Source organism: Hemitrygon akajei, chromosome 10 (genome assembly GCF_048418815.1).
Source record: "Hemitrygon akajei chromosome 10, sHemAka1.3, whole genome shotgun sequence".
NCBI classification, from domain to species: domain Eukaryota; kingdom Metazoa; phylum Chordata; class Chondrichthyes; order Myliobatiformes; family Dasyatidae; genus Hemitrygon; species Hemitrygon akajei.
In genome coordinates this window covers 362130-376193 of record NC_133133.1, presented here as the reverse complement: position 1 = coordinate 376193, position 14064 = coordinate 362130, and the positions used below count along the sequence as shown (strand labels likewise).

Genomic DNA, 14064 nt, shown 5'->3' with positions numbered 1-14064 from the left:
CCTGGTATCTTTTCTCCATGACCACAATGTCCTGGTGAAACCTTTCACCATGCTCATCATTAACAGCACCAAGATTTGCAGGGAAAAAGTCTAAATGGGAATGCAGAAAATGAATCTTTAGTGACATGCTGCATGTCATGGTTTTATAAGCTTGAAGCATGCTTTCAACCAGCTGCATGTAGTCTGGTGCTGTGTAGATGCTGAGAAAAATTTCAACTTCCTTGAATGCCTTCCATGTGATTTTCTTCGGTCCCACTAGAAATTCTTCAAATTGCCTGTCACCGATGACCTGTTTGATTTGTGGACCAACAAAAATGCTTTCCTTAATCTTGGTATCAGTTATTCTGGGTAGCATCTGCCTCAAATGTCAAAATCGTTCATAGGAATTTTTGTGCCTGGTGATAGCAAATTCCATCCTTGCAGTCCTGAGCCCAATAATTATGACTAAAACCTGCCCTGCCATGCAGCAGCCACGCTGCCTAAGCATGCCTGGACAAGATAGGAAACTTTCCAGCTTACATTGTAGGCAACATTTTAATTGACTTTAATTATGAATTGAAATAATAAATATGTGATTTCAAAAAATGGTGCATGATAGGGAAATTTCATGGTGATTTTCATGATCAGTAGCCCAAAATTCATAAGATACACCTAAAGGTATTCAGGAAGCAAAATCTTTGTTGCCTAGTGTAATTCATGTACCTCCGCTGTAATACTGATGTCAGCTTTCCCTCTCAAATTGCAGGGTGAATTCTATAATATTATGATCACTGCTTCATAAGTGTTCCTTTTCTTTAAACTCCCTAATCAAATCTGGTTCATTACATTGTGGGCCGAAGGGCCTGTAATGTGCTGTACTATTCTATGTTCTATTACACAACACCCAATCTAGAATAGCTGATCTCATCATAGGCTCAACTGTAAGCTGCTCTAAAAAGCCATCTTATAGGCACTCTACAAATTCGCCCTTATGGGATCCAAACCAATCTGATTTTCCCAGTCTATCTGTACATCGAAATCCCCCATAGCTATTGTAAGACTGCCTTTTTGACATGCTTTTTCTATTTCCCATTGTAATTTGTATCCCATGACCAGGCTACTGTTCGAAGGCCTGTATATATAACTCCCATCAGGGTCTTTTTTTCACCCTTGCATTTTCAAGTCGTCACTTTTTATTGTCATTTTGACCATAACTGCTGGTACAGTACACAGTAAAAACGAGACGTTTTTTCAGGACCATGGTGCTACATGAAACAGTACAAGAAGTACACTGAACTACATAAAAACAACACAGAGAAAAACTACACTAGACTACAGACCTACCCAGGACTCTACCCACAAAGATTCTGTCACCTCTTTCTAATGATTTGATTTTTTTTACCAACAGAACAACTCCACCCCCTATGCCTACCTGCCTGTCCTTTCAATACAATGTGTATCCTTGGAAGTTAAGCTCCCAAATATGATCTTCTTTCAACCATGACTCAGTGATACCAATGTCATACCTGATGTATTTGGAAGATTTGTTTACAAGTTGGTTTTACTGATATTTTCTGCAGATCATCCAGATAAAGGAATTGTTAGCCACTGCAAATATCACTCTCTGTTAGTCACTGAAATTCAGTACATATACCTTGAGAAAGGATTGCATTTTGGCTGTTTTTAAACCAGTTTCTAAGGTGGTCCTTTACCAGATGAGATGGTGTGTGATTACAGCGCCATCTCATGGCTAGTTTGTGTGATGCAGCTCTCAGACTGAAGGGGTTTTGAAGGCTTCAGTCAGAATCGGGTTTAGTATCACTAGCGTATGTCGTGAAATTTGTTCTGCAGTAGCAGTACAGTGTGATACATAATAAAAATATAAATTACTATATATATATTTAAAAAAACCCTAACGTTTTGAAAAAAGTAATAGCCATATAACAATTACAGCATGGAAACAGACCATCTCGGCCCTTCTAGTCCATGCCGAACACTTACTCTCACCTAATCCCACTGACCCACACTCAGCCCATAACCCTCCATTCCTTTTCTGTCCATATACCTATCCAATTTTGCTTTAAATGACAATACTGAACCTGCCTCTACCACTTCTACTGAAAGCTCATTCCACACAGCTACCACTCTGAGTAAAGAAATACCCCCTCATGTTACCCTTAAACTTTTGCCCCCTAAGTCTCAACTCATGTCCTCTTGTTTGAATCTCCCCTACTCTCAATGGAAAAAGTCTATCCACGTCAACTCTAACCCCCTCATAATTTTAAATACCTCTATCAAGTCCCCCCTCAACTTTCTACACTCCAAAGAATAAAAACCTAATTTATTCAATCTTTCCCTGTAACTTAGGTGCTGAAACCCAGGTAACATTCTAGTAAATCTTCTCTGTACTCTTTCTATTTTGTTGACATCTTTCCTATAATTCGGTGACCAGAACTGTACACAATACTTCAAATTTGGCCTTACCAATGCCTTGTACAATTTTAACATTACATCCCAACTCCTATACTCAATGCTCTGATTTATATAGGCCAACATACCAAAAGCTTTCTTCACCACCCTATCCACATGAGATTCCACCTTCGGGGAACTATGCACCATTATTCCTAGATCACTCTGTTCTACTGCATTCTTCAATGCCCTACCATTTACCATGTATGTCTTATTTGGATTATTCCTACCAAAATGTAGCACCTCACACTTATCAGTATTAAACTCCATCTGCCATCGCTCAGCCCACTCTTCCAACTGGCCTAAATCTCTCTGCAAACTTTGAAAACCTACTTCATTATCCACAACGCCACCTACCTTAGTATCATCTGCATACTTATTAATCCAATTTACCACCCCATCATCCAGATCATTAATGTATATGACAAACAACACTGGACCCAGTACAGATCCCTGAGGCACACTACTAGTCATCGGCCTCCAACCTGACAAACAGTTATCCACCACTGCTCTCTGGCATTTCCCATCCAGCCATTGTTGAATCCATTTTACTACTTCAAAATTAATACCTAACGATTGAAACTTCCTAACTAACCTTCTGTGTGGAACCTTGTCAAAGGCCTTACTGAAGACACTGAAATTACTGTATGTAAGAGAGCGAAAAGATAGGTAGTGTATATGGGTTCATTGTCCATTTTGAGATGTGATGGTGGAGGGAAGAAACTGTTCCTGAAATGTTTAGCGTGTGTCTTCAGGCTCTTGTACTTCCTCCTTGATGGTAGTAGTGAGAAGAGGGCATGTCCTGGGTGGTAGGGATCCTTAGTGATGGATGCCATGACGGTGTCCTGGATGCTAGTGCCCATGATGCAGCTGGTTGAATTTGCAACTTTTTCCAGTCGTGTACAGTGGCCTCCCCGTACCAGGTGGTGATGCAACTGCTCTGAATATTCTCCATGATTCATCTGCAGAAATTTGCAAGGGTCTTTGGTGACATTACAAGTCCCCTCAAACTGCCTTCTTTGTAATTGCATCAATATGTTAAGCCCAGGAGAGATCTTAAGAGATGCTGACACACAGGAACTTAAAACTACTCATCCTTTCCACTGCTGATCCCTCAATGAGGATCGTATAGATAGAGCTACCGTAACTAACCTTACAATGTGCGATCTCCAGATGCATATCATGTAAAATGTTGAGTGTTATTGTGGACAACGTGCATGTGCTAGATCAGGAAATCATGGTATTGATATCTTTCTGACATGTATATAATGTCAATGAATAATAAATTAGTAATTTTAGCATTTTAAAATGCTTTGAAATGGTCAACTGGAGAATATTACCGAATCTGGTATTACATGGCATAAGAAGAGATTAGACGTCAAGAATGTATTGGGAAGTCAATGAGAGGGTAAGTAAACCTTTTCTTTTTGGGATGCAGAGGAGTCAGAAATACAAATTGCAGGAATGAAGTCAAAGATCTGGAGGGTTATAAATATTCTGTCCTTGTACCACAGTGAAGCTGACCATCAGGATATTACCATTGCTGGTGAGGGAACTTTTCAAAATGATCAGAAAACCAGCAGCTACATGGGAGTGTGGATCTGTTGACTCATTGGTGTTTTTGAACAGAATGGTGGGGTTAGAATCATCATGTAACCCATTGAGCACAAGACGAGTCCCGCCCACCTCCAATCCATACACTTACACATTCCATCCTTTTCAGAGACTTGTTCATTCTTTTTACCCAGGGTAGAAATGCCAAATACTAGATACCATAGGTCTGTGAGAGGGGCAGGATTTCCGCAGACCGATAAGTGCCTGGAATGGGCTGCCATTAGAGTTGGTGGAAGAGGCATTCAGACAGGCACATGAACAGGCAGAGAATGGAGAAATAGGTAGATGGGATTAGCTAAATTGCCAGTTTACCCATTTGTGAAGTACCATTCATTTGTCTTGTTGGATGGAAGTGAATATTAACATACTGTGATGAACGGCTAGTGCAGCTGATGGGAAGATAATCGGTGGGTTGTCCTTGTGGTTCAGCTCTAACAGAGTTGTTTTAATTTTATTTTAATTTAAGAGTTGGTATCGGGTAATGGTCCCATCCAGCCCAAACCCACACTGCCCAATTACACCCGTAGTCAACATTAAGGCTGAGGTTGATTGACCAGCTACACAACCAGACTTCAGGTCAGAAACTGCAGTAACAGTGCTCTCTCTCTCTCTGCACAAAGCAAAAAAGTGATCTGTTCTCTAAAAATAACTTTATTAAAATGTTTAAATAAATTGTATAAATCATGATGTAAACATTTACAAGGTGTTTTACTGTTCTGACTCTTAACCATAGTCTGCAAAATGTAGATTTGCACAATGTGATCACAGGATGGGCCAATACATCTGAATATGATTTGACCTGCAACTTATTTCCGGACATTTAGTGCACAGCTTCTGCTGGTTGTATTTGTAACAATTACAATTTAACTCCCAATTATTCTAAATTTGATGTAATCTCATGCAAAAGAATAATTTTAAACAAGATTTTAAACAAGTTTTTAAAAAATATAATTGTTCTGAAGTATTCCCTTCAGAAGAGCCTGGATTTAATTTTCCTGATTAGATGGAAAGTACTTATGGAGGGCCCTTGTGCTGCACTTAGGCTATGTGTAGGTTTCTGAAGGCTGGTGGAACCCAGTACGGGAAGCAACTGGCAGCCAGGTGGATAGGATATCATATGTAATTTTTAACATTTTATTTACCAACTCAGATTTCTAGCTTTGGTAAATACAATTCCATTATATCACTCTCTCAGACCTCATTTTAACTGCCACAAATGAAAAGATTGCAGTATTTTGTGAAATGAGATATACATACACTTTTGGTTGGGATTCCAGTTGCCTCCAGATTAGACCTGCCAAACTTCTCCTCCTTTTCCCCCCTTTGACCAGAGTTGCAGCATGTTAAAACATCTAATTGAAGGACTTCTTTCTAGTGTAAGGTAACTGTGAATGTCTTACTTACTACTGCCAGTGTGATCTCACTGACGAATGGGTTGTCTGCAAGTACATCAGCTAAGCCTCACTGCAGAAGGCACTTGGTGCACTGACCAAAAGCCAACGGGCACATCACTGCAGCCTGTTCCAGTACAGTGCTGCGACAGCTATGGGCACAATCATTGTAACTGGTTCCAGTATAGGCCTGTGCTATCTATGGAAATAGCACGGGGGCTTGCTCTGCACCAACTTTCAGTTTATCTACTCATCCTCGTTTCCTCCTCCCCCCCCCCCCCCCCCACGTGAGTGAGCAGTGTGTGTCACGGTACACAGGGTCTTCAGTCCTGAAGTGAATGAAGAAAGAAGACATTTCCTTTTGATTTACTGCCCTGGCTGAAGAATTGCTGCCTTATTCACCAGTCTTGTCCAATGCAGAATTCACAGATTATAAAGTATTGTAGAAATGTTTCCAACAGGGAGACTTCATAAGTGATTTGCACACAGAAAGCTCCCACTATGTCATAAGATATAGGAGTAAATTAGACCATTTGGCCCATTGAGTCCACTCTGCAACTGTCATAACAATTGAATAAATGAGGCCGATTGAGGGATAAATATAGACCAGGACACAGGGAACTCTGGTCTACAGAATGATGGCATGGGTTCTGTTAGGCAACAATGTTGATGCTCTCTCTGACAAGCTACAGGTTCAGTGCAGGGAATAACAGGTGTGGGGAGAGTGAAATAGGATTTAAGCTCAATCTTCCACCTCTGAGGGGAGACAGATACCCACTGAGCTATTATGACTAGCAATTTAAGTCTGTTGGGTTGTTTCATGACCACCTTAATTAAAATTTGATGACTAAACATTGACATAAAAAGTGCAGAACATACAGTGGCATCAGAATCAGTGGGCAGCAGTTTCCACTGTTATAACAGTGTGGACAATTTCATACCACCAAAGTGCTGTCCAGCTTGTGGGACTGCTGTGGCTGATGCTGGTGAAGGGTTCTCATTGGGTACTGTTCAAGGACTAACACCTGACCTCACTTACCAAGAGTCCAGGTATTACAGAGCAATCTGCAGCTAAAGTAAAAGTAACAAATGATGTTCTGTTTAATAAAAGTTGTGTGTACGTGTGAAATTTTATCCAACCTAATCAGAGCAAGTAAAACAAAGAAAGCTTCCTTATGGTGTTTGGAACAAGGAGGCTACACTTTTACAGATTTGCCTCAAAACTTGTAAATATTAAAATATGCAAGAGACGGATAAATCCATGCCTTGGAACAGGAGATGGCGCCATGTGCCCGCCTTCAACTCTGCCGATGGATTGATTGTCCTCAGGACCAGGCCTGGCCTGCAGCAACATCTGTTCCAACCTTCCCTCGTCCTCCTTTATTCCACTCAACTGGCCACAGGTCATGTCCGCAGTATCACCATGGTCACCAGGCCTGAAATAAACCACAGCCATTTTTCTCTAGCACCATCTACAGACTGAACCTGCTCTGTGAGTTCATGTAGGAACATCTGTCAAATTGTACAAGTCAGATCCCATTCCCTGTGTTGTGCGAATGAGGGAGAAAGGGCTGGTTCTAATTCAGGAAGTCTCTATTTTAACAAACCTTGGTTGAACATCAGGGTGTACTGACACACAAACTTTCTTTTAGCCCAGATACACTACACAATCAAGATTCCTATAGTGGGTGAGTCCAGGACCAGAGGCACAGCCTTAAAATAGAGGGACATCCAATTAGAACAGTCATTGTCATAGAAAAGTACAGGCCTCACCAACGTCTTATACAACTTCAACATAACATACCATCTTCTGTAATCAACACATTGACTTATGAGGGCCAACGTGCCCAAAGCTTTCTTTATGACCTGGCAACACACACAAAATGGTGGAGGAACTCAGCAGGCCAGGCAGCATCTATGAAAAAAAAGTACAGTTGACGTTTCAGGCAGAGACCCTTCAGCAGGACTAGAGAAAAAATGCTGAGGAGTGGATTTAAAAGGTGGGGAGAGGGGAGAGAGAAACACAAGGTGATGGGTGAAACCTGAAGTGGGAGGGGTGAAGTAAAGAGTTGGGAAGTTGATTGGTGAAAGAGATACAGGGCTGGAGAAGGGGGGAGTCTAACAGAGGACAGAAGGCCATGGAAGTGGGGGGGGGGAAAAGAACCCCCCACTTGGGTGATGGGTGGGCAAGGAGATGAGGTGAGAGAGGGAAAAGGGGGTGGGGAATGCTGAAGATGGGGGGCATTACCAGAAGTTTGAGAAATCGATGTTCATGCCATCAGGTTGGAGGCTACCCAGACAAAATGTAAGGTATATATTCTCCAACTTAAATGTCGCCTCATCATGACAGTGGAGCACACATATCAGAATGGGAATGGGAAGTGGAATAATGGGTGGCTGCTGGGAGATCCTATGTTTTCTGGTGGATGGAGCATAGGGACAGACCCTATCTACCTGTGATGCCACTTTCAACGAGTTATGGACATGTATTGTTACAACCTCTTGTTCTACCGTACTCAATGCGCTACCATTCGTTGTGTAAGACCTACCCTGGTTCGTCCTACCCAAGTGCAACACCTCATACTTGCATGCATTAAATTCCATCTGCCATTTTTCAGCTGATCCAGATCCCTCTGCAGTCGTGATAGCCTTCTGACTGTCCACCTCACTTCCAATCTTGGTGTCATCCACAAATTTGCTGATCCAGTTAACCACATTGTCATTCAGATTGTTGATATAAATGATGAAAAACAACAGAGCCAGCACTGATCACTGCAGCACATCACTAGTCCAGTCTGAGAGTCAACCATCCGCTGCCACTCATTGGCTTGCTTGTCATCTATCAATGATCTGGATGATGGTGTGGTTGACTGGATCAGTAAATTTGCACATGACTCCAAGATTAGGGGTGTAGTGGACAGTGAGGAAAGCTATCATGGCTTGCATCAGCTAGAAAATGGCAGATGGAACTTCAGGCAGACAAGTATTGAAAGGACAGGCAGGAAGGCATAGGCAATGGTGTGGCTCTGTTGGTAAGAGATGGAATTACATCTTTAGAAAGAGGGGACATAGGGTCAGAGAATGTTGAATCTTTGTTGGTGGAGTTAAGAAACTGCAAAAGTGAAAAAAAAACATCATGGAAATCATATATAGGCCTCCAAATAGTAGCCAAGATGTGCAGTTGAGATTGCAAAGGGACCTGGAAGAGACATGTAATAAAGGTAATGACACAATTGTAATGGGGGACTTCAATATGCAAGGGAATGGTGTCGGGTCACAAGAGAGAGAATTTGTTGAATGACTATGAGATGGCTTTTCAGAGTAGCTTATGCTTGAGTTTACTTAGGGAAAGGTCATCTTAGATTGGGTGTTGTATAATAACCCAGATCTTATTAGGGAGGTTAATGTAAAGGAACCCTTAAGAGGCAGTGATCATAATATCATTGAATTCATACTGCAATTTGAGAGGGAGAAACATAAGTCAAATGTACCAGTATCACAATTTTAAAAAAGGGAATTACAGAGGCATGAGAGAGGAGCTTGCCCAGCTGGATTGGAGGAGGATACAGGTGGGGATGACAGCAGAACAGAGATGGCTGATGTTTCTGGGAATAGTTCACAAGGTGCAGGATAGATAAGTCCCACAGAGGAAGTTGTTCTCAAATGGCACAGCTAGGCAACTGTGGCTGACAAAGGAAGTTAAGGATTGCATAAAATCCAAGGAAGGAAGGGCATATAAAGTAGCAAAAGTGAGTGGGAAGTTGAATGATTGGGAAACTTAAAATCCAACAAAAGGCAACTAAAAAAGCTATAAAAAAGGAAAAGATGAAATATGAGGAGAAACTTGCTTTGTTGATACAGAATTGGTTTGCCCACAGAAGGCAAAGAGTGGTTGTAGATGGGTCATATTCTGCATGGAGGTTGGTGGCCAGTGGTGTGCCTCAGGGATCTGTTCTGGGACCCCTTCTCTTTGTGATTTTTATAAATGACCTGAATGAGGAACTGGACGGATGGGTTAGTAAATTTGCTGATGACACAAAGGTTGGGGGTGTTGTGGATAGTGTGGAGGGCTGTCAGAGGTTACAGCGCGACATCCATAGGATGCAAAACTGGGCTGAGAATTGGCAGATGGAGTCCAACCCAGATAAGTGTAAGGTGGTTCATTTTGGTAGATCAAATATGATGGCAGAATATAGTATTAATGGTAAGACTCTTGGCAGTGTGGAGAATCAGAGTGATCTTGGGGTCCGAGTCCATAGGACACTCAAGGTGCTGCGCAGATTGACCCTGTGGTTCAGAAGGCATATGGTGCATTGGCCTTCATAAACTGTGGGATTGAGTTTAAGAGTTGAAAGGTAATGTAACAGCTCCATAGGACCTGGTCAGATGCCACTTGGAGTACTGTGCTCAGTTCTGGTCAACTCACTACAGGAAGGATGTGGATACTATAGAAAGGGTGCACAGATTTACAAGGATATTGCCTGGATTGGGGAGTATGCCTTATGAGAATAGGTTGAGTGAACCTGGCCTTTTTTCCTTGCAGCAATGGAGGATGAGAAGTGACCTGATAGCGGTGTAGAAGATGATGAGGCACTGATCGTGTGGATAGTCAGAGGCTTTTTCCCAGGGCTGAAATGGCTAGCACGAGAGGGCACAGTTGTAAGGTGCTTGGAAGTAGGTACGGAGGTGATGTCAGGGGCAAGTTTTTTTTATGCAGAGTGGTGAGTGTGTGAAATGGGCTGCCAGCGGCAGTGGTGGAGGTGGATACGATAGGGTCTTTTAAGAGACTCCTGGATAGGTACACAGAGCTTAGAAAAATAGTGGGCTATGGGTAACTCTAGGTAATTTCTAAAATAAGTATACGTTCGGCATGGCATCGTGGGCTGAAGGGCCTGTAATAAGTTTGAAACTAGCCTATAATACAAAGCAGGATACCAAAAGTTTTTTCAGTTATATAAATCATAAAAGGGAGGTGAGAGTTGATATTGGACAACTGGAAAATGATGCTGGTGAGGTAGTAATAGGGGTCAAAGAAATGGCATATAAACTTAATAGGTACTTTGCAATTGTCTTCACTGTGGAAGACACTAGCAGTGTGCCAGAAGTATGTGAGTGTCAAGGAAAAGGAATGAGTGTTGTTACTATTTCAAATGAAAAAGTGCTAGGCAAACTCAAAGGTTTTCAGGTGGATAAGTCACCTGGACCAGATGGGCTACATCCCAGAGTCCTGAGAGAGGTTGCTGAACAGAATGGATGCATTGGTCATGATCTTTTAAGAATCACTTGATTCTTGCATGTACCAGAGGACTGGAAGATTGTAAATGTCTCTCCACTCTTTAGGAAGGCAGGAAGACAAAAGAAAGCCTAACCTCAGTGGTTGGGAAAGTGTTGGAGTCTATTATTAAGGATGAGGTTTCAGGGTACTTGGAGACTAATGATAAAATAAGTCAAAGTCAGCATGGTTTCTGTAAAGGGAAATCTTGCCTGAGAAATCTGTTAGAGTTCTTTGAGGAAGTAACAAGCAGGGTGGACAAAGGAGAGGCAGTAGATGTCATTTACTTGGATTTTCAGAAGGCATTTGATAAGGTGCCACACATGAGGCTGCCTAACAAGATAAAATCCTATGACGTTACAGCAAAAATACTAGCATGGATAGAGGAATGGCTGACAGGCAGCAGGCAGCGAATGGGAATATAAGGGGCCTTTTCTGGTTGGTTGCCAGTGATTAGCAGTGTTCCTCAGGGGTCAGTCTTAGGACTACTGCTTTTCACATTGTTTGTCAGTGATTTGGATAATGGAATTGATGGCATCGTGGCAAAGTCTGTGGATGATACAAAGATAGGTGGAGGGGTAGGTAGTGCTGAGGAAGCAATGCGATTGCAGCAGGACTTAGACAAATTGGAAGAATGGGCGAAAAAGTGGCAGATGGAATACATGTTGGGAAATGTATGATAATGCATTTTGGTAAAAGGAACAATAGTGCAGACTATTATCTAAATGGGGCGAAGGTTCAAACATCAGAGGTGCAGAGGGTCTTAGATGTCCTCGTGCAAGACCAACTTACAGGTGGAGTCTGTGGTAAAGAAGGCAAATGCAATGTTGGCATTTATTTCAAGAGGAATAGAATATAAAAGCAAGGAGATAATGCTGAGCCTTTATGAGACACCAGTCGGGCCGTACTTGGGAGTATCGTCAATAGTTTTGGTTCCCTTATCTCAGAAAGGATGTGTTGTTATTGGACAGAGTCCAGAAGAGGGTCACAAGGATGATTCTGGGAATGAAGGGGTTAACAAGGGGTTAAGTGTTTGGCAGTTTTGGGCCTGTGCTCATTGTAATTGAGAAGAACACGGGGGGGGGGGGGGGGGGGGGTGAGGGAGATTTCCTTGAAACCCACCAAATGCTGAAAGGACTAGATAATGTGGATGTGGAGAGGATGTTTCCTGTGGTGCGTGTATCCGGAACTAGAGGGCACAATCTCGAAATTAAGGGGCGATCTTTTCAAACAGAGGTAAGGAGAATTTTTTTTTTAGCTAAACAGTAGTGAAGCTGTGGAATGCTCTGCCACAGTCTGAGGTGGAGGTCAAGTCTGTGGATATATTTAAAGCAAAAGTTGATCGTTTCCTGATCAGTCAGGATATCAAAGGATATGGCGAGAAGGGAGGTGTATGAGGTTGAGTGGGATCCAGGATCACCCATGATGGAATGGCGGAGCAGACTCAATGGGCTGAATGGCCTAATTCTGCTCCTATGTCTTATGGTCTTGTGGTCTTAGTGCAAGGTTTTGCACTTTGGTAGAATGAACCAAGGTAGGTCTTACACACTGTCTCATTTTTACTATGCACTATACCAGCAGTTATGGTCGAAATGACAATAAAAGTTGACTTCACTTGACTTGACCTGACTTGACCTGGGCACCAAGTGTGGTGGAACAAAGGGATCAGGGAATACAGGTCCATAATTTGTTGAAAGTGGCATCACAGGTAGAAAGGGTTGTAATGAAAGCTTTTGACACATTGGCCTTTCTAAATCAAAGAACTGAGTAAAGGAGATGGGATGTTGTGTTGAACATGTACTGGACATTGGTGAGGCCTTGTTTGGAGTACTGTGTGCAGTTTTGGTCATCTGCCTACAGGAGAGATGTAAATGAGGTTGAAAGAGTACAGAGAAAACTTACAAGAATGTTGCTGAGTCTGGAGGACCTGAGTTCTAAGGAGAGATTGAATAAGTTAAGACTAATATTTAGAACATAGAGGATTGAGAGAAGATTTGAAAGAGGTATACAAAATTGTATATAGAGTAAATACAAGCAGGTTTTTACCACTAAGGTTGGGTGGGACTACAATCAGAAGTCAAGGGTTACAGGTGAAAGGTGAAAAGTTTAAGGGGAACATGAAGGGAAACTTCTTCACCCAGAGGGCCGCAAGAGTGTGGAATGAGCTGCCAGCACAAGTGGGACATGCAAATATGATTTCAATGTTTGAGCAAAGTTTGGATAGGTACATAGATGGTAGGGATATGGAGGGCTGTGGAGTCAGTGCAGGTTGACAGGAGTAGGCAATTTACATGTTTTCTGCATGCACTAGATGGGACAAAGGTCCTGTTTCTGTGCTGTATTTTTCTACGACTCTAGAACTTTCCTGAACACATTTGTCAAACTCATCTCATCCCATCAGTACAATATGGATGTCCCAGGTAATATGTGGAAAGTTAAAATCACCTACTATCACTACCATAAAATACAGGAGCAGAATTAGACCACTTCACCTTGAGTCTGCTCCACCATTTCAACATGGTTAATCAATTTCCCTCTCAGCCCCAATTATTTGCTTCCTCCCCGCATCCCTTCATGCCCAGACTAATTAAGAATCTATCAACCTCTACCTAAATATATCCAATAATGTGGCCTCCACAGTATGGAAACAAATTCCAAAAATTCATGACTCTCTGGCTAAAAAAATTCCTCCTCAACTCCATTCTAAACAGAGAATTTATAGGCCGTATCCTCTGGTCTTAGACTCTCCCAACACAGGAAACATCTGATAAGATGTAAATGCAAAATTCCCTACATTCCTCTGAATCCCAGTGAATACAGTTCCAGTGCAATCCCAAATATTTCTGTGAACCTCCTTTGAACCCTCTCCAAAGTCAGTACATCCTTTCTAGGATCAGGGGTCTATAACTGCTCAAAATACATCAAGTGAGCCCTCACTAATGCCTTATAAAACCTCAACATTACATCCTTGCTTTAATATCCTAATCCTCTTAAAATGAATGCTAACATTGCATTTGCCTTCCTCACCACCAAATCAACCTGTAAATTAATCTTCAGAGAATCCTGCATGAGAACTCCCAAGTCCCTTGCATCTCAGATTTTTGAATTTTCTCTGCATTTAGAAAACAGTTCACACTTATATTACTTCTAACAAAGTGCATGATCATACATTTCCCAACTCTGTATTCCACCTGCCTATTCTCCTAATCCGTCTAAGTCCTTCTGTACAGTCTCTCTGCTTTCTCAACACTACCCTACCATCAATTCTGTCATCCAAATCATTGACATATAATGTAAAAAGAAGTGGTCCCAACAGAGACCCTGAGGAACACCACTAGT

At 42.0% G+C, this 14064-nt stretch overlaps 1 protein-coding gene across 5 annotated transcripts in view; it reads right to left on the bottom strand.

The window, feature by feature from the left end:
• Positions 1–14064, bottom strand: part of mospd1 (motile sperm domain containing 1) — a 112729-nt gene that overhangs the window by 19734 nt on the left and 78931 nt on the right. For 2 of the 5 annotated variants that reach the window (XM_073057735.1, XM_073057737.1), the window contains one exon: positions 4696–6889. The exons of 2 other annotated variants lie outside the window; for them this stretch is intronic. In XM_073057735.1, coding sequence (XP_072913836.1) covers positions 6858–6889 — 32 coding nt within the window. In that variant the 3' untranslated portion in view covers positions 4696–6857. Of the gene's footprint in view, positions 1–4695; positions 6890–14064 lie in introns of those variants that run through there. One more of the 5 variants, XR_012100490.1, reaches the window with a different exon arrangement.